The 19,230-nt window shown below is 46.1% G+C and overlaps 1 protein-coding gene across 4 annotated transcripts in view; it reads left to right on the top strand.

Annotated features, from left to right (window-relative positions):
* The window catches only part of ABLIM3 (actin binding LIM protein family member 3), a 109,708-nt gene that overhangs the window by 34,391 nt on the left and 56,087 nt on the right, over nucleotides 1-19,230 (top strand). For all 4 annotated transcript variants that reach the window (XM_039239451.1, XM_039239452.1, XM_039239450.1 and 1 more), the window contains exons 3-4: nucleotides 8,015-8,152; nucleotides 18,591-18,774. In XM_039239451.1, coding sequence (XP_039095382.1) covers nucleotides 8,015-8,152; nucleotides 18,591-18,774 — 322 coding nt within the window. The remainder of the gene's footprint in view (nucleotides 1-8,014; nucleotides 8,153-18,590; nucleotides 18,775-19,230) is intronic.

The raw sequence follows: 19,230 nt of genomic DNA, 5'->3' as shown, positions 1-19,230 counted from the left end.
TTCTTTTCTTTCTTTCTTTCTTTCTTTCTTTCTTTCTTTCTTTCTTTCTTTCTTTCTTTCATAATCATAAGATTTACCTAGAAGTGAGTGGAAAGTTAATTCTATGATATTGCACCTGGGCCAGCTTTCCGAATTTACCAAATCAATAAAAATCCACAGTTCTCATTTTATCAAGTGGCTTCACCAACACGTGAAGACTTTTACATCACTCCAGCTGTGGACTGCAGGTCCGGGCTCCTCGCCTGGCGCCTCACTGTGGTAAAGAGCCCCTGGGGCGTAGGCAGACCCTTGCTGCTGGAGCCCTGGCGTGGCAGCTGGCCTGTCAGGCATGAGCAGCCGGCCTGGCCAAGAGCGTGCCGTTCTGACACATGTCCTGACAACATCCTTGTGAAGAAGGGGACACGGCCATGTCGCCAGCTACCCGCCAGGACCATGGAACACGCTGGCGAGCCTGGCACACGGAGGCCGAGGAAGAGTTTCTGTTGCAGCAAAGGCTTTACGATGTCGCCTTGGGGTGACAGACCGTGTTACCGCCTTGCTGACATGGGAAAGCGGGCCCAGGCCGGGCCATCTGGCGGGGACCGAGGGGTTCCCAGAGCGCCCCGCCTCTGCTCTGTGACAGCTGCCGGCACCTGCAGAGCCTGCCTCTCAGAGGGACCCAACACGCACACCTGTCGGGCGTTGGGAAAGTGGCTCAGGGCTGCCTCCCGCTCGCTGTGGGGGCGGGGAGGGGGCGGCCATCACGCCTTCATCCTGGGCCACAGATGCTGAATCACTGTGCCCGCTTTCCTGGTCTTTAGCCTCCAAACATTATTCTTAAATCTGTGTGAAGTTTATGGACACATGTGAGGTCAGCTGGAGAAGGGATGGGTGATTGCTGTCCGGTGAACAATTAGGTACCCTCTGCAGCCGCCCCGAGGCCCACGCCCTCCCCAGAGGGGACCAGCGTTGGCATTTCTGCATGGCAGGCATAAAGCATCGTGGTGACAACTGCCCGGGTTCAGGTCCTGCTTCTGCCGTACTACAGTGTGGCCTTGGGCAAGTGACCTCCTCCGCTCTTCGGGCCTCACTTTCCTCTCCTGTAAAATAAGGGTATTAATAAGGTCCCCCCTCTTGAACTTGAAAACTCAGTGAGGTGGCAGAGTCGCATGGCTGAGCACAGTTTCTGACAGAGTAACCGCTCTCTACTGTCCTCTGTCCTTCCAGGCCTTTCCTTGGGCATTCTGCCCTGCCGTGCCTTCATGTGTGGCTTCATTCCGAGCTCTCCCCTTAGGCTTCCGCATCTTGGACCACTGACCGCCCCCCGGCCCAGCCCACCTATGCTAGTGCTAAGCCTCAGCAGGACTCCACATGTGTGGACATTCCCTCCTCTGTGGACACTCTCCTCCGCCTTTCTGTGACCCTGGGGCCAGGCTGCCTCTCTTATGCTGTCATCAGAGAACACACGCCCTCAGACACTGAGGCAAGCCAGCCTGACTTCTCTCCCCTCCCTCTGGGTCTCAGCCTTCTCTTTTGTTAAATGAAACCGCGGACTCCTTTTATCCGCGCTTTAATTGAGCCATCAAATGCTTATTGAGCACTCACACACGTGGCATGATTAGCACAGTGGCCAACAAGGCACACGTGACCCCTGCCTTCATGCAGCTCACCATCTAGTGTATTAGGTCACCTCCAGGCCTTTTCTTCTCTGACTGGCCCCCGGGATTCACACGATGAACACAGATGTAAGGACACCATGAGGGGCACACGCATGGCCCTTAGGTGCTACGGACAGCAGCCCTCCCCGTCTCCGTACAGGGTTTTCAGGAAGCAAGTCACTCACGATTCTGAGCATGCACACACAGCTGACATGCTGACCCGTCCCCCTGGGAACGGCCCATGTGCCGCCCAGGAGAACGCAGATCGTAGCCTCTGTTCCCACAACAGGAAACACCCAATTCACACATTCCTCCTCGGGCTACGTGAGAAGCGTGGCAGCCACCCACCTCTGCAGCCCACGGAAACCCGGGAGACACAGCTCGGGGATGCGGGGAGAAGGAAGAGGTTGCTCTGAGGTGGCGAACAGGCCACAGCCGGGGCCTCCCTTCCTGACAGTCCGCAGGGAAGGAGGGAAAACCAGAAAAACTTTGCCAAGGTTGGACTGGTCCCCAAATGGATTGGACAGTGTTCAAACCCAACTCGGTGGCAAGTGGCAGGGGCCGTTCGGAAAGAGGTCCTACACTGAGTCGGAGATGGGAGTACGTGGCTTCACAGATCTTTTAATATTAATTATTGCTCATATTTATCAAGCCCAAGGTACATGGCAAGCAATGTACTAAGCACTTTCATGTAATTGAGGTGATTTAATACTCACTGAGGACCTGAGTTATCCCCACTTTAGAAAAGGGCAAACTGAGACAGATGTCACGCACTTAACATGTTCAAGGTCACACGGCTGGTGCGCAGCAGGGCTAGAAGACAAACTCAGCCTTCCTGATGCCCGTAACCTCTGTGCCTCAATGCAAGGACCCTGTGTCTCTGGGCCTCACCCCAGGAAACGGGGTCCGGGCTGCAAGTGCTGATGCAACTCCAATGTTAAATTGAAGGCTCCATTTGTTGAGTGTGTTGAATGTGTTGTGAAGCGCCAGATACTTTTCTTTTTTATATATATATGTTTTTATTTATTTCTAGGAGAGAGAGAGAGAGACAACGTGAGCAGGGGAGGGTCAGAGAGAGAGGGAGATACAGACTCTGAAATTGGCTCCAGGCTCTGAGCTGGCAGTCAGCACAGAGCCCAATGCAGGGCTCGAACCCACGAACCGCGAGATCATGACCTAAGCGAAACTCGGACGCTTGACCGACTAAGCCACCCAGGCGCCCCGCGCCAGATACTTTTCTATACAGACCTCACCCTATGCTTTCAGGCAGCCTGCTTTCTACCCGTGAAGTGTCTGAATCCACAGTCGGGGCTCTTGCTCAGTATTTAGGAAATACCTGTGAACACACCGCGGGTGCTTCGGGCCCTAATGAGGCCGTGGGGAGTTGATGTGTGACAGTTCCTGCAGTCTGTTATTTTCCTGGGCCCCGGGGCGGTTGCAAGCGCATTTTCGAACCGGTTGATTCCCTGCTCCATGTTACACCATTCACCCAGAAGCTTCGCTGTTTTTATTACACTCCCAGCCAGTGATTCACAGTTGTACTGCCTCCAAGTCAGTTTTGTCACTCTTTTCATTCTACCCCAGGATAGCATAGGTGCCCCTGCCTTTTAAAGAGAATGTAGGGATGTTGTTATCAACAAGGTCAGGCAACCCTCAGGGGAGGAAGGCAAATTGTGCAGGTACCGCATCAGGAAGGAGAACACAACTTAAGTCGCACTGTTTGGGAGAGGGCAGTCACACCATTATCTGCTCTCAAAGGAGACTCATGTAGTGACAGACAACACGGTCTCGTTGAAAAGTCAAGACCAGTTAATGGACAGAAGGGAGGGGTGGGAGGAGAAGGAAGCACAGAAAGGGACACACAGAGCCAGACCTAGCCTTTAACTGGAGAGAGTCTTGTAAATCATTGTGTCCAGGCTCCCAGTGAGGACAGAGGGAGGATTTGTCCAAAATGGCAGAACCAGGTAGGAGTGGAGAGGGAATCGGAACTCAGGCCACCTCGCACTATCTATGAGTGAGAGGCACCTAAAATAAAGTAAAGGACGGCCAGAGGGAGGGAGAAAAAGCTAGGGAAAAAAGCCCGATGGAGAAATTGGAGGCTCTGCTTGTTCAACTCACAGGCTCCTTGAAACTTGCCAGGAGGCCGGCCGCCCCTCCCCTCCCGATGTGCTGTTTGCTCCAACACTTTTAAATTATCTTTGTCACATTTGGGAAGAGCTTCACGTGCAAACTGAGTCACGGAATTAAGTTGTATTTTCCCGTCGAGCTACAGATTTGCTATGCATGTAAAAGAATGCTTCATATTCCAGACCCTTCGTTTTTCATCTCGAAGGCATTGACCAGCTGATTTGCTGTCATAAAAAATTATTCTGACAGCCTTTGCCAATTGACTTCTTTGCTTCCGTTCTTGGAAAAATCAAGATTGTTCAGTCTCGCAGTGCCTGAAAAATGGTGATTTAGAAAACAATGGTATTGATTTCACTGCACAGAAGATTTTGTTTCCAGATGAAACGCAGGATGGGTGAATGTGTGTACGTCATTGGCTCCTATTGCGAACCGCTTTTATGTACAACTTTAACGCTCTTCAAGGGTGAAAAGGAATAATTTGAGTCTAAGGCGGTATTCCTGAATTAATTGGTGCGTGTTCTTTTTATATAAATGTTCTTTTTATGTAAATAGGATTCAACTAGATTTCGTTTCTTTTCCTCCCCATCCTCATTGCCTGGTGTCCCGTTTGTGGATCTATAAAGCCGTATGTCCAATAATGGTACTGCTGGCTGCATGTGGCTGCTTAAATGTAAATTTATATTAATTAAAATGAAATAAAATTAAAAATTCAGTACCTCAGTCACGCGAGCCACATTTCAAGTACCCAACACTCACATATGGCTAGTAGTTATTATATTGGACGGTATAAATATAGAACGGTTCCGTACTCAGAAATCTACTGGACAGCCCTGCTTACAGACCAGGCAGGGAGAATGTCTCTCATAGGTGCCCTTTATTGGCCAAATAACATTAAACAGAAGCCAGAGATTCCCTGCACGCATTTTAGAAACATATCTCATGATCCATATGTCTAAACTGGGAACTTCATGGATTATTTCACCAGCGAGCAGAGCTAATGTCATTTGAGGCTCATGGCTGCTCTAAAACATTGCTCCCAAGGATAGGCAGTTCCAAAATTCAGGTATGAGTCGATTCGGAATTCAAGGGACATTTTCCCGTAAGATAAATGTTTTAAATCATGTGACTGATTTGTAGTACTTTCTGAGATAAAAATTGGTGGAAAGAATAACCAGCAGAAAATAAAATTTTAATGTGGTTTTTTTTTTTTTTGGAGGGGTGTAGATTGGTGGGAAGAAATGACCATACACACCTACGTACACAGAATCATGTTAGATTAAGTTGTTGATTTCATTACCCGAGGATACAAAAATCTTGTTGGAAATGAGGTCCCTTTCTGGGCAGGAGCAGATATGGCCTATCTCAGCATAGCCTCCCTTGACCCCTAGAGTCCCTGCGGGCACTATCTAGATAAGGAAAGATCTTCACACGTCTTGAAGATCAAATCCTGCTACACCGCTGCCCTTTTCTAGTCACAGTTTATTTACATCAGCAGTCTGGAAGAATTCACGCCCGCGATGCCTGCATTTCTATTTGTGGGATTATTTACAAACATCAAACATTTGTGGGTTTCTAGCCTGTCAGCATCACCAAAGTGGCACCCTCATCCTGAGGGAAGCGGCAGAGTTAGGGCTGGGGGAACCCACTGGTAACTATGCCCATCCTGCCTGCCCTGCACCCCGCCCCCTGCCAAAAAACCCACTTTCTCAATCCATCCCCTCACTCTGATTTTACGCCTTTTTATCTGAGTGGTTCAAAGACTGAGTTTTGACTGAAGACATGATCACGCATAAATTTTCCCAGAAAATCAAATCAGGGAAAAATCTAATTGATCTTGGAAGTGGGTTCTTGAGCAATAAAGCAGGTTAAATTAGAAGAGGTAGCTGAAAATTGGAGGGACTTTTGGCTACTGTTAAGACCTCTCTTCCTTGTTGGTGATGATTATTCTGTTAGGTCTTACTTGATTTTCAGACTCACAGGTTTGTTTCCCTCAACAATGGTGGGTCACTTCACTGCTCAAATAAACAGGATCTACATTTTTTTGTTTTCACAAATTGGTGGGAGAGGGGAGAGTGGAATATTTTCCAGGGATGGTGTACAAGAATCAGAGAAAGAAGTAAAGGAGACAGGATGGATGTGTATGGACGTTCTGGGGGTGGGGAAGGATTGTTCTGAGCTGTGGGGATGGTGTGCCGATCAGGGTACAAGCGACCATTTGTGGAGCACCTCATGTGCTTTTTGAAATGCTGGACGCCTATTAACCCATTTAATGAGTTAATTAATGATTTAGTTAACCAGTTAACTCACTTAATTTTTGTCTTAAATTTAAGACAGGAAAAGAGTTGGATAAGGAGCATGAACTTGAGAAAAAGGTAGTGAGAAGAATATTCTCCCACCTCAGATAGCAAACTTGTCTGAGGCAACACATTCAGGGCTAAGCAACCAGTTTTTTGCCCAAGGTGCACTGGGAATTCAGGATACCTGTAAGTGAACGAGAATTGAAAGTCCTGCTTTCCTGTGTCTTCTCTTCAAAAGGAAGAAGACGGATGAGATCAGTTATGAAGATCATCTTTGAGAATCTGGAGGAAGCTGTAGGATAATGTACATAGCACCAAATCTTATAGTTAATTGGAAATACTAGATCCCAGGTGCATCCGTCAGGATATGCTGCAGTAACAAGGCTATGACAACAAAGATCCCTCCTTACTCACAATCAGTGTTCGTCCTGGGCTAGCCTTGGAGTTCTGCTCCATGACTCCCCAGGCAGGGACCCAACCTGATGCATCCTGCACACCATCTGGGGTGTTGCTGGTTGCTGGGCTATGGAAAAAGCAAAACCTGGCTCATGGGGCTTCCAAAGCAACACACACAATTTCCATTCACATGTCATTATCAAGCAAGACACCATGCTCCAGCCTTCATGTGCCTAGAATAAAAGATTCAGATTTCAGCCAATAGCCATTAACAACTACTGCACTAGGTTGGGAAGCCCTGAATCAAGTGATCCCTAAGTTCCTTTTCAGTACAAGGTTTGTGTGATTTATAATATGCGTATTCAAAATGTGGGCAATAAATCTATATGACTAAATGATAGACATCAATTCCCCTCCAATCAGGTGGTCATATTTATAGCCAGGATAAGAGGGAGCCTTCTCCTAATAAGATATGAGCAAACAATTTTGCACTGTGGCTTCAACGTTGAGAATTAGGGAATTGAGGAATTCTCTCGCAGTCCCCCAGGAGCTTTCTACAAGAGAGATTTGGTTCCTCATTGGCAAAGCCGTCTCAACAGCTTATACATAATGAGTGGACCAGACAGCTGTCAATATCCCTTCTAACCCTGAATGAAGCAGGTGCTTAGAACAAATGAACAAAAAAAGTACTCTCATCAGATGACCAGATTTTAGAATGGTTAAGCAAAGTATATCTCAGGGACAGGAGATCTAGAAAAGTGGCCATGAGACAGTCTGAGCAAGAGGAAATAGACACATAGGCTAGCAGAGCTCTATAGTATCGTCAAACGCCCAACCTCCGGGGACTTCAGCCCCTTCGTCATCTCTACCAGATCCTTTTTCTTAATTATATACTTTTGACATTTACTCAGTGTTATGGAAACTGACGCTCACAGGCAGCTGTAAGAGGAGTCCCCTCATCAACCTCCTTCCAAACTAGAGTGCCTCTCCTTTAGGCCTCTTTGTTATACAAAGTCTGTGCTACCACTGACCACCCGCATTTTACAGATGTCAAGACAAGAGGCCCAGTGAGAGGGTGTCTCTTCCTTCACTCAAAGTCCTGAGGGAGGCAGGGTCAGCCGCCCATTTCTTTGAGACCCATGTCAACTGCAAGACCCAAATTCTCTTTGAGAAGCGTGGGGGCTGGTCTCGATCCAGAAATCACCGAGAAATGCTATTTCTGGATCATCTACCTTGAAGTACTCGACTTCCTCTTTTACTTTTCTTCTTCCATGAGTTTGGCCACTATTATTGCAAGGAAAGGGTATGCTCACTCTTATGTCTCTGCCTGCCTTAAATCTCTGCTTAAGGAGATTTATGGAGTCTCATCTCAGTGCCACGCACCTCCTCACGATGCCTGAGCTGGCATGTGCTGCCCTGGTGATGTATTGAAGGTACTTGGCTAATGACTTCCCTTTCTGCTTTTTTTTCCCAGTTAAGATTATGCTAATGTCTTATAGCAGAGTTTTTAAAGAGCACAGGCCTTCTGGATGGTGATCTTTTTGCTTCTTCCTATAGTTCCTTATCAGCAGACTCCTTACAATCCCCGAGGCAGCTCCAATGTCATCCAGTGCTACCGATGTGGAGACACCTGCAAAGGGGAAGTGGTTCGTGTCCACAATAACCACTTCCACATCAGATGCTTCACCTGTCAAGGTAAGAGACCCAGATTCCTCGCTCCCTTGTCAGATTGCGGACCCTGGTTCACCCCCAGGACATGCCTCAGGGGCAGGCAGAACAAACACAGGCCGCTGAGATACCTGTACACGCCCCGAAAAACTTCCCTTAGCCTGTTATAGGAACTCTCCCGTAGGCAGTGTGGAGGGAAGAGGGACAGAAGAGTTGGGTCGTGGGGGAGAGAGGGAACCTGGTGACCTCAGAGTGGCAGTGCTGACCTGGAATGAAAAAAGCAATCCTTGAAGCTTAACGTACAGATCTGGAAAGACGCCTGTCTCGTGCGTAAAAATCAATCTGAGAGCGAATGAAGGAGTAAGCTGTCCTGGCTAAAATTCAGCATGGCTCTGAGGTGAGCACCTGTCCTGTGACCGTGTGGCCATCCTCAAAGGCTAAGTTGAACAAAGGAGAAGTCCATTAGGACTCCACTAAGGTCTGTAATTTGGGAGAAGACGGAGGCTGGGTTACTTCTGAGCTCTTAGGATCTATACATTCCTAAAGAAGCAGGATAACCAACAGCAGGAAGGAAAAGGGCCTCCGCTGACAGAGCCTGGAGAGGCCTCTGGCCCAAGCAGGGTAACGCTCCCTTCCCCGCTGTCCCTGACGGACGCCTCCCCAGCCTCGACTTCTTGAACTCCTCATCCAGGCTTCCTGTTCCACAGAGCAGCCAATCTGAGGTTGGACTGCCCTGTGAGTTTAGAAAATGTTTGAGCTCGAATGGGTAACTTCTATCCGTTGGGTCTAGATTTGTCCTCAGGCAGTCTGAGGAGCACTTCGTGTTTGCTTTCCAACTGTGACTGCTATTCACACACTTGCAGCAGCCAGGGCTCCCCATGCCCGATTACACTGCAGATCCTTACACTGAGCCTCATCTGAAACGATTCCAGCTTGTATCATCATCCTGGAGTCTTCCTCCTTGAGCCTTTCTGGTTTGTCAGTATCATTCGAAAAGCACAGCGCCCAGAATAGACCATGGCTCTCAAGGTCTGTCAACTACAGCGAGGGCAACATTTCTGTGAACATCACTGATGATGAACTGACCTCCCGAGGAACCATTTCACACCATCGACATGGACTGAATTTAAGGTCAATTGAAACCTCGGATCTTTTCATTTTCGTAACTGCTTCCAACCCCAGTCTCTCGTGTCTGAGATTGACTTCCCTTGCCATTTTTCTCGATGGCAAATGGATTTTCTCAACAGATTTCTTCCTCGGGATCTAACTGGATGCTGCACTGAGCAAATAAACATATTCATATGCCCTCATTTTTTTTATCGACGCATCTATGGACTCTATTTTAATTGATGCAATTTAAATTCTATATTGAGAATTGGCAGACCCCTTTAGTGCAAGCTGACCTGCAAAAGTGTCTTGGTGAGTGACCATTGTGACATCCCCTAGAAACTGAGGCAGGACAGAGGGTGACGATGATAAAATTGTTCTCGGGGGGTTTGAGCTAGGACGGTGCAGTTACATTCTTAAGCAAGTATATTAGTTACCGTTTGCTTACCCCAAAATTTACTAGCTTAAAGTAATTTTTTATTTAGCTCATGATTCTCTGGGTTGGCGGGACAGTTCTGTGCCCACGCTTTGTACCTCCCCTTGCCTCATCGTGGTGAAATCAGTGCATCAGTGGCAGTGGTTGGCAGGCCATTGAGTGGGGTGCCTGCATATGGCTTCTGTCCTCCAGCAGAGCCTGGCTCGGACTCATTTGCATGGGGCTCAGAGTTCTAGCACAGGAGAGCAAGCTTAGAGAAGCAAGCCCTGTTCGAGCCTCGGCGTCTGTCATGCTTGCTAATGTCATGGCCAAAACAAGTCAAATGACCAACACAGATTTAAGATCATAGGGAAATGAATTTTGCCTTTTGTGGGAGGATTTGCAGATTTCAAAGGTACGAGTGCAGAGAAAGGAAGAATTTGGTCGTTTTGACAATCAACCACAGGGATGTTATAGAATCTCTTTTCATGGAGATTTTAAGGAAAACAATAGATTTACTTTTCTATTTTCAATGTCCACTTGCTTAGAAGTGAAACAAAAGAGAGGAGTTTTGTTTCCAGCAATAGCCAGTTATAGAGACTAGTTACCCTAAATAGCCTCAGTTGAAAAAGGTTAAAATCTCTACGAATTTTTTCTGACAACTCTTTTACCCTGCACTACTGTGCTGACATGAAAGGAAAGAAGCTGCCGGTGAAAAACAAAAATAAAAGCAGAAGTCCTGGTGTGAGTGCCAATGCCAGGTGTAAGCCTCTAAGCCTTGGAGACCTTGAGCTTTTGCCTTGATGGCTGTATGGACTACAGAGAGATAGAGGTTAGAGCCTGGGATGAGTGGAAATCTAATAGGAGACCTCTATGTAAAGCTGAGATTTCCCCCTATGAAAATCTTTTTTTTTTAATGTTTTATTTATTTCTGAGAGAGAGAGACAGCATGAACAGGGGAGGGTCAGAGAGAGAGGGAGACACAGAATCTGAAACAGGCTTCAGGCTCTGAGCTAGCTGTCAGCACAGAGCCCGACGCGGGGCTTGAACCCACAAACTGTGAGATCATGACCTGAGCTGAAGTCGGACACTTAACCGACTGAGCCACCCAGGTGCCCCACCACCCTATGAAAATCTTACTCTCAATGTATGGATGGATGAGAAATAAACTGGAGAATGAAGACTGGAGACAATGAAACTTGTCGGTGCCAACTTTGGTACTGGGTAGAGGAGACTAAAACTTTTATCAAAATGTCTCTCCGTAATCCACCTTTAACATGGAATCATGTTCTATATTCATGCTATATATCTGGCATAAATTTTAAAAAGGTGTAACAAAATTTAAATGTTTTTAAAATTTTTTAATGCTTGTTTTTGAGAGGGAGAGAGACAGACACGAGTCAGGGAGGGACAGAGAGAGAGAGAGAGAAAGACACAGAATCTGAAACACACACAGAGAGAGAGGAAGACACAGAATCTCTGCTGTCAGCACAGAGCCTGATGCAGAGCTCTAACTGGGAATGGCAAGATCATGACCTGAGCTGAAGTAGGACACGTAACTGACTAAGTCACCCAGGCACCCCAAGAATTTAAAAGAAAGTGGTCCTACACTTGGTAAATGGCAGAAGCAGATGATATTCCTCTTTGGAGGAACTCAGCTTTACTCCAGACCTCGAAGAACTCCCAGAGATAACATTATAAACAAAATGAGTAACTCATTGCAATCATAATGGCCTAATTGTCAGCAAAAGCAATGTAAAGGAGAATCGAGACCTTAAAGACTTCATAAATTGGTATTTTTTGACATTATGTAATGACTACATTCAATACGTTTAAATAAGGAAGAAGAGCGATAAAAAATGAGCAAGAAACAACACATTGTAACAAATAGCACAACAGATTTAAAAAAGAAACAAAACTTAAAAATATATAATATTTGAAATTAGAAAGTTAATGTACGGCTTGGATAGCAGACTCGATATTGCTGGAGAGAATTAGTAAACTATAAGATTTAGCCAAGAAAAAGGTATATACTATAGCCCAGAAGTATAAGAAGGTGGTAAAAATAAAAGAGAAGTTTATACGTGGAAAAAATAGTGAAAAGATTTGACATATATCCAGTCAGAGTTCTAGAGATACGTAACAGGATCCATGAGTGGGAAGACAGTATTTGGAGACAAGACAGCTCTCAATTTTCTAGAACTGTTCAAAGATGCGAACCCTTGGATCCAGAAACCTAATAAATCTCGGTAGAAAAATAGAAAATACTTACATCATCAGAATGAACTGCAGATTACCAAAAACAAAAGACTATCTTAAAAACATCCAGAGAGAAGAAACAGACCATCCACATATGAATGGTAAATAGACTGACAACTGACATGTTAGTAGCAACTAGAGAACCAGAGAATAGTGGGATAATACCTGTATACGTACTGAAAGGAGTAACTCTATAGAATTGTGTATTCAGCAAAAGGATCTTTCAAGAACAAAGTCAAACTCATAGCTAATATCATACTTAATGGTGAAAGACTGCCTGCCTGCCCGTAAAATCAAAAGTAAGAACAGGGGTACCTGGGTGGTTCAGTCAGTTAAGCATCCAACTTCAGCTCAAGTCATGATCTCACAGTTCGTGGGTTCAAGCCCTGTGTCGGGCTCTGTGCCAACAGCCTAGAGCCTGGAGCCTGCTTTAGATTCTGTGTCTCCCTCTCTCTCTGACCCTCCCCCACTCACACTCTGTGTTTCTCTCTCAAAACTAAATAAACATTTAAAAATTTTAAAAACAAAACAAACAAACCAAAAAAAAAGTAAGAACAGAATGTTTGCTCTCACTACTCCCATTCAGCCTTTTGCTCTAGGTTCATAGGGGGTCAGTTATACAAGAAAATAAAATAAAAGGCATCTGGATTGTAAAAGAAAATGTAAGATTATTTCTGTTTTCACGTGACATGATCTTCATATAGCACATCCTAAGGAATGCACTAAAAACCCATTAGAAATAACAAAGTTCATCAAGGGTGCAGGGTCAAAGATCAATACCAAAATCAATTCTTTGTCTATATACGCTTGCAATGAGCAATCTGAAAATAAAATTGAGAAAACAATTCCATTTACAGTCATATAAAAGATAACATATACAGGAAGAAACTTAAGTATAAAATGTATACTCTGACAGTGACGAGATATTTTAAAAGACCTATATAAATGAAAAGAAATCTCATGTTCATGGATCAGAAGTCTTAATATTGTTAAGTGGCAGTGTTCTTCAGATTGATCTGTAGATTTGATGCTATGGATCTATGGATTTGATGCTCTCTTCGTCAGCTTACGTAATCAGTATTTATCCCCAACAAGATACCATAGATTGAGTGGCTTAACCAACACAAATTTATTGTCTCACAGTTCCAGAGGCTAGAAATCCAATATCAAGGTGCCAACGTGTTGGGTTCTGGTAAGAGCTCCCTGCTTGGACCACAGACAGCCACCTTCTTACTGTGTCCTCACGTGTCAGACAAAGAGATGTCTGGCATCTCGTGTAATAAAGACACTAATTTCATATTCGGGGTCCCACCTTCATGACCTCATCTAAACCTAATTATCTCCTCAAGACCCCCTACCCACTGGGGGTTAGGGCCTCAAAATATAAAACTGGAGGAGGACACTATTCAGTTCATAACAAGTACAATCCCCATCGAAATCCCAGCTAGCGTCTTTAAAGAAATTGACAAGCTGATCGGACAATCCGTATGGAATTACAGGAGATGTAGAATAGCCGAAGCAATCCCCAAAAGGAACAAAGCTGGACGACTCAAACTTCCCACTTGTAAAACTTACTACAAAGCAGTAAAAAATAAGACAACGTGGTATTAGCACATGGATAGACATATAGATCAATAGAACTGAGAGAGCAGAAATAAGCCATTAGATTTAAGGTCAACAGATTTTCAATGAGGCCATCAAGACAATTCTATAAGGAAAGAATAGTCTTCAACAAATGATGGTAGGAAAACTGGATATACGTACCCGAAGAAAAACACACACAAAAGTGACGATGGACCCCCTCCTCACACCATACACAAAAATTAGCCCCCAAAAAGTCAAAAACCTACGTGTAAGAGCTAAGACTATAAAACCCTTAGGAGAAAATATAAGAGTAAGTCTTTGCAACCCTGCATTAGGCAAAGGCTTCTTGGCTGTGATGATGGGTTAGATGTCATCAAAATTAAACACTCTTGTGCTTCCAAATATACCATCAGCCATGTAAAAAGTCAGCCCACTAAATGGGAGAGGAAATTTGCAAATCATTCATCTGGTAAAGGACTCACATCCAAACTATATAAAGGATTCTTACAACTTACTAAGAAAAGGACAAATGATCTAATTTCAAGATGGGCAACCTGTATTCAGATACAGGTTTCTCCAAAGTTCTATAAGTGTTCAGTAAACACATGGAAAAGTGCTCAGTGTCATTCGTCATCTGAGAAATGCACATCAAACCACAAGGAGACACACATCACACCCACTGGAATGGCGGTGTTCAAGAAGACAGATGATACAAGTGTTGGCAAGAATGTGGAGAAATCAGAACCCTCATCCATTGCTGGTAGGAATGCAAAATGTGTAGCTGCAGTGGAAAAGTCTTGCGGTTTCTCTAGGGGTTTAATGTAGAGTGACCATGTGACTTAACAGGGTCCAATTCATAAGATATATGCTCAAGAGAAATAAATGCCACACAAAAACTTGTGCATGAATGTTCATAGCAGTATTATTCATAAAGTCAAAAACTGGAAACAATTCAAATATCCAGCAACCAATGAATGGATAAATAAAATGTAGTGCAATGTCATACAGCAATACAAAAGAATGAAATCCTGATGCGTTCTCCACGTGGACGAACCTTGGAAACACAAATGGCCCATAAACATGTAATAAGATTCTTGGGGCACCTGGCTGACTCAGTCAGTTAAGCGTCCGACTTGATTTCAGCTCAGGTCATGACCTCACGGTTCGTGAGTTCGAGCCCTGCATCGGGCTCTGTGCTGACAGGGAGGAGCTTGCTAGGGATTCTCTCCCTCCCCGCTCTCTCTGCCCCTCCCCCTGTCACTCGTTCTCTCTGTCTCTCAAAAAATAAATAAATGAAATTTATAAAAACCCATAAAATTCTCAGTTTGGTTAAGAATCAGAAAAAGGAAATTTAAAGTCACAATAAGATGTCATTTTGTAGCTACCATGTTGACTACACATTAGCAGCTTTCAGTGACATTATGGATCGGTGGCAAGTGCTGGTGGGAATGTAAATGGGACAAACTCTTTGGAAAACAGTAAGGCGTCACCTTGCAAATACAAGAATTTTCAAAGCAACATTTCAAAAAAACCAAACAAAACTGCAAGGAGCTCAAATGTCCTTCAGCAGTAAAGCAGATCAGTCATGGGGCAGACAATGGGACACAGCACAGCAGTGAAAGGAAAACTGCAGTTACATGCATCGACGTGGATGAATCTCAAAAACACAATCCTCAAAGTATGACGCATGCACAGAAGACTAAATGCAGTATGGTTCCATCAAGATAAAGTCCCAAGAAGGCAAAACTAAACAAAGCATGATTCGTGGATACACCGGAGGTGGTAAAAGCAGAAGGACCAACACACAATTAGGGACCACATGGCAAGGGAGTGCTTTCGGGAGATGCAAACAGGCTTCCAAGGTAGCGTTCTAGTTCCTGATTTGGTAGCAGCTGCCTGGGAGTGTTATTTTATTCTTCTTCTTTAAACTGTACGTGGATATTGACTACGTTTTCTGTATGTGTGATATATTTCACTTTTTAAATGTTTGAATATTAAATAGATCACCCTCAGTGGCCCTTCTAATACTTCGGTTTTGAAACTCCGTAAAACTCGGTCTGATTTGAAAAGTTGAAAATCAACGGAATCCTAGGACAGACTCTCGGATCTGGGTGTGTTCTCAGTTACCACGTAGCCCCTTCATTTCACCAATGAAGCAACAGAGCCCAGAGAGGTGGGGTAACTGTTTCAAAGCCACCCAGCCTCTGAGTGGTAGGACAGAAATATGGACAAAGGTCCAGGGACCCACAAAATAGTATAGTTACCGCCGAAACATGCTATGACCGTGTGCAAGGCCTCTTTCTAGGCATTATATGTATAGCGAACATTCATTCTGGATTTTCTCAAAGCAGTGCTAAGCTTTCATATCCTGCCCCACTGTCAAACCAAATGATCTGCTTTTTTTTAAAATTAGAGACTTGATGTTTTTTGATTCACAGAATAACGACTGGCCCAGGTGTGTTAATTCCATGTCAGTTCCATACTGCAGCCCCTCTCCAAGGCCTTTCCTGTTATTTGAATGCTGGGTTCTGCTCAACCTCAAACACAGCTGTCAGTGCTGTCCAACTTGCCTTCCATCCCCGCGTTCCCCACTGTATTTCCAGGAACCCCCTGAGATGCTTATCAACCTTTACATCCTTTCTACCAAAAACTTCCTCCTTTCAGCTCCTTGGGGGGAAATAGAGGAACCGAATGTTCCGAGTTTTCTTATGGCCTCCTGGTTTTGTCCACTGGGAGACGTAGCTGTGAGGGTGGAGCCGGCAGGGGAAGCAAAGGAGAGAAGAGAAGGAAAAAAACGGGAGCTGAGTCCAATGAGGTCGTAGGCTACGACCTAACTAGTTCCACAGCCATTAAGTCAATTGATCCGCCACCTGCACACCCCAGAACGGCCCGTGCTCTGGCCTGGCCTGCTCTGGAGACATTGTCTGATGTGATGAACTTTCTCCAAGCCTGGTGGCAGGTGAACCCTCCCCCACCAACCACCACCCCTGCCTCCAGCCTCTAACTTGCGCCGAGTTTAAAATGTTTGGGCACCCGGTAAGCCCTGAAGGAGGGCTCCCTCTCCTAGACTCACGGCATGTCAGTGTCAGAAGAAAAGCTCACCTCCCTTTTGAATCCTGCTTCTTCATTTTACGTGCATGTGAACAGAGACCACATTCATGGTCACCCACAGAGTTCGTGGCAGTGACGAACCCAGAGCCCAGATGCCTCAGCTCCCAGACCGCTGCATCCCCCACTGTGCTGCGCTGTCCCCCTCATGCTGTTGATTAGGGGCCACCCTCTTCCACACTCATCCTGCCTGTCGCTGGCCCGCAAGTTGAACAAGCACCTGTGAAATAGTTCTGCCGTGTGCCCAGAAGTCCCTCCAGTCTTTAACCTGGCTGTTCTTGCAGTACAGCTCTCCCTGTTAACAAGGAGTTGTGTTCGCTGGGGCAGTATCACCCAGTCCGGGCCAGGTCCTCACAGTTACAGGCTCGGAATTCCATCTCGTTGGTTTCCACACCACTGACCATGCTTGAGAAAGCTCGTCCTTGCTAACCGAGTCCTCAGGAAGCCAGTGTATACAATCAGAGTGCCTGTTTATTAATGGAAACAAGAGCCGTGATTCCCCCTTGTACTAGTTCACGTTGCCCTGACCAGCTGCGTCCCTCCCAAAGGCCAACTATATAGAAAGCCAAACTATCAGATAATCACTCAGTGAATGCAGACTCAGAACAAGGGGGCTGGTCACAGGGTTGAAATGGGCTCCGGAGTGGCCTTCCTTTGATTGCCGGCCAGCCCCTTCCTGGCTGGCCACCCTTGCTTTGTAGCCGGGGAGCAATACACTCGGCAGTGCTGGTGGCCCTGGGAGCCATTGGAGCTCCTGGAAGAAACTTTGCTTCTTTCTGCTCTTCCCATTAGTTGTTGATTTCACAATTCAACCCTCAGCGGGAAATCTCATTCCCCACGTTTCTAAGTCCTTTGGGGGAAAGAAGTCCCACGTGGTTGAGTTGTTCAAGCACCTATAATTATATCCACCTGCTCTTCTATTATCGATCCTACACATCTTCATATTGTCCACAAGGAAACCCCACCTTATGAAATCACGTTGCCTTTCTGTTCCGAAGCCATCAGTGCAATTGGTCATTTTTGCAAATGGCTGATGGGATATCATTATAACCTTCTCTCTTCCTTTGTATAGGTTGGAGTTTCAAAATAATTTGTTTTTTAGATTTTTAAAAATCTACCCATGGCTTCTCAATATCCCACAAAACCTAAGCTTCTTAAGCCAGACTCAGGCCTTCTTCCAACTGTCAATATTTTCCTGTATTACTGCCCTCCAGTCTCTGAAAACACCACCCCTACTCCAGCCCCACCACCACACAAATATCACTTGCGACTTCTACTTAACATGAGGTAGCTCAGTCTGCCTTCAGAGTTCAACCCAGATGCCACCTCCTCCAGGAAGTCTACCATAATCGCTCCCTCAGTGACATTGCTCCTTTTTCCTCCCCACGAACAGCACTTGCTGTCTGCACCAGCCCATCGCCGGTCACCCACGATGTATGTTCCATAAGGCCATCTTTTGACATCCATTAGTGGCTCTTCATAGTTCAGGGACCAGGTTTTATCATTCCTGCCCAGGGAACAGACCGCCTCTTTATGTCTATGGTGAGAGCAGGCTATAGACTTCAAATCAGCCATCCCATCGCCGTTCTAAAATTGTCTTTGCCTGGCCCAGGCTCAAGCACGTGGGAAGTGCCCAGGGGAACTTGAACTGAATGATTCGTATCAAATTCAGCCCTAAACTTTCATTCACATCAGGGGTCTGAGTGAGGGTGCGTCAGAAGCATCTGGCGAGCTTGCTGAAACTCAAACACCTGGCGCCTAGCCCCAGGGAGTGTGATTCAGGCCCGCCGGCCTCCTGATTCTGATGCGTCAGGTCTTCAGGACATACTTTAAGAAATACTAGCCCAGTGATGTCTAGTCCGCCACCATTGTCTGGCCACTCATGACCCAGTCAGACTCCGGCCTTGTCCCCAGTGAGAACCTCATGCTTGTCATGCTTGCAGACCTTCCCTGGCCCCAGCCCGCCCTTGTCTCTCTCTCTGTTGCCCCCAGTGTGTGGCTGTGGCCTGGCCCAGTCGGGCTTCTTCTTTAAGAACCAGGAGTACATCTGCACTCAGGATTACCAGCAGCTCTACGGCACCCGCTGCGACAGCTGCCGGGACTTCATCACCGGGGAGGTCATCTCTGCCCTGGGCCGCACCTACCACCCCAAGTGCTTCGTGTGCAGCTTGTGCAGGTGAGCAGGTGGCCAGAGGAGCATGGGACCCTCTGCCCGAGCCCCCTGGCAGGTCTGGGGCTCTCGGGGCTGTAGGCCAGACCCTTGGGTTTCTAAGATCTCCTGGGTGGAATGATCTGAAAGGCCGGTGGTTTTCAAACCTTTTAGAGGCTGAATTCCATCTCTCGAGTATGATCGAACATAAAACGCTAGTCTGTCTAGCAACCAAGACGGAGTGAGGATCTGAGCCTCCACGCTCAGCCTCGCATTTCCCATTAGAAGTCCTCAAAGGAACCACCGAGTACCCTGGCCTCTCAGAACCCATTTTGGCTGGTGACCCTGGAAAGTGATCCGACCTCTGGAGGCCTCAGCTTCTTCATCAGTAAAATGGGCATCAAAACCATCCTAATCACGTTGGGTTTTCATGAAGATAAATGAGATGCTACTTGCAGGGACCACAGCTCAGGACATAATCGT

The sequence above is a fragment of the Hyaena hyaena genome, unplaced genomic scaffold (assembly GCF_003009895.1).
Source record: "Hyaena hyaena isolate Hyena2069 unplaced genomic scaffold, ASM300989v1 scaffold_157, whole genome shotgun sequence".
NCBI classification, from domain to species: domain Eukaryota; kingdom Metazoa; phylum Chordata; class Mammalia; order Carnivora; family Hyaenidae; genus Hyaena; species Hyaena hyaena.
This window is presented reverse-complemented; position numbering and strand designations above follow the sequence as displayed.